At 34.8% G+C, this 998-nt stretch overlaps 1 protein-coding gene across 1 annotated transcript in view; it reads right to left on the minus strand.

Moving 5' to 3' along the window:
• Window positions 1-843: 843 nt before the first annotated feature.
• TLR2 (toll like receptor 2) overlaps window positions 844-998 on the minus strand; it is a 15,798-nt gene continuing 15,643 nt past the window's right edge. Inside the window, exon 3 of the mRNA XM_026041686.1 lies at window positions 844-975. Coding sequence (XP_025897471.1) covers window positions 844-975 — 132 coding nt within the window. The remainder of the gene's footprint in view (window positions 976-998) is intronic.

Genomic DNA, 998 nt, shown 5'->3' on the forward strand with positions numbered 1-998 from the left:
CAAGTGTGGTTTTGATTTGGATTTTCTAAACTGTAGCCTGTTTACGTGTTAAATTTGGTTTTGATCTGCAGTGGAGGGATGAGATGGCCTCATATGAAAAATGGTAAAAAATAGCGTTAAGAACTATTATTTTTAGGGAAGATAAGAGATCTGTTTGACTTTATCTTATCGAAGATGTTAAGCAAGTTATATATACATAAGTATAAATTTTTATATATATATACACACACACACACACAATGTGTATGTAATATACATACGTATATTTTGTTTCTTCTTATCTTTAGAACATCCAGAAATCATTTATATAATGAGAAGAACATCTTGGAGAAAGTAAACTCTATAAAAGAAGTAAAAAAGTAAATCTTCTTTGCATCCACGTTCATCAAAGGATTGGGAAATTTAACTTAAAATAATTCTGAATAACTGCTAAGAATCTGTCCTTAGAGAGGACGGATGGAGGGGCTGGGCAAACTCGTTACTGCATAAATTGACTTTCATTGCATTTGATTTGAAAGAATGTGTACAAAGAATGCAGAAATACCCTTGGCTAAGCAGGGTCTCTATGTCATAAGGCTTTTGTGCAGATAAAGATACAAACTGTAACTGTATTTCTAAACAATTTCCCATCCTCAGTTTAAATATAACAAAGATTTTGTTAACACGTCTGCTTAAAATGTGTAGACAGTTTATGTCCCAAACTACAAAAAGAAAGTAATTTCACAGCAAGCTCTAGAACTTCAGTAGTTCACATCTCTGCTGTATAAATATGGAAAGATCATGAGATGCACAAGCAAGAGAAACAAGCCTTTAGCAGCTGAGCTGCATATTGAGTGTCCCCAGCTATGATTTTAGAGCTAATTTCAAATTAAACCAAAATATTTGCTGCTGCTCTTCCTCAAGAGGCCACTCCAGGTAGGTTTTTGTGTTCATTATCTTGCGCAGTTTGCAGAACCTCTTGGGAATGTCTTTGCCCTGGATGGGCTCCAGGAGGATGA

This window comes from Nothoprocta perdicaria, unplaced genomic scaffold (genome assembly GCF_003342845.1).
Source record: "Nothoprocta perdicaria isolate Ctin4 unplaced genomic scaffold, notPer1 scaffold_29, whole genome shotgun sequence".
NCBI classification, from domain to species: domain Eukaryota; kingdom Metazoa; phylum Chordata; class Aves; order Tinamiformes; family Tinamidae; genus Nothoprocta; species Nothoprocta perdicaria.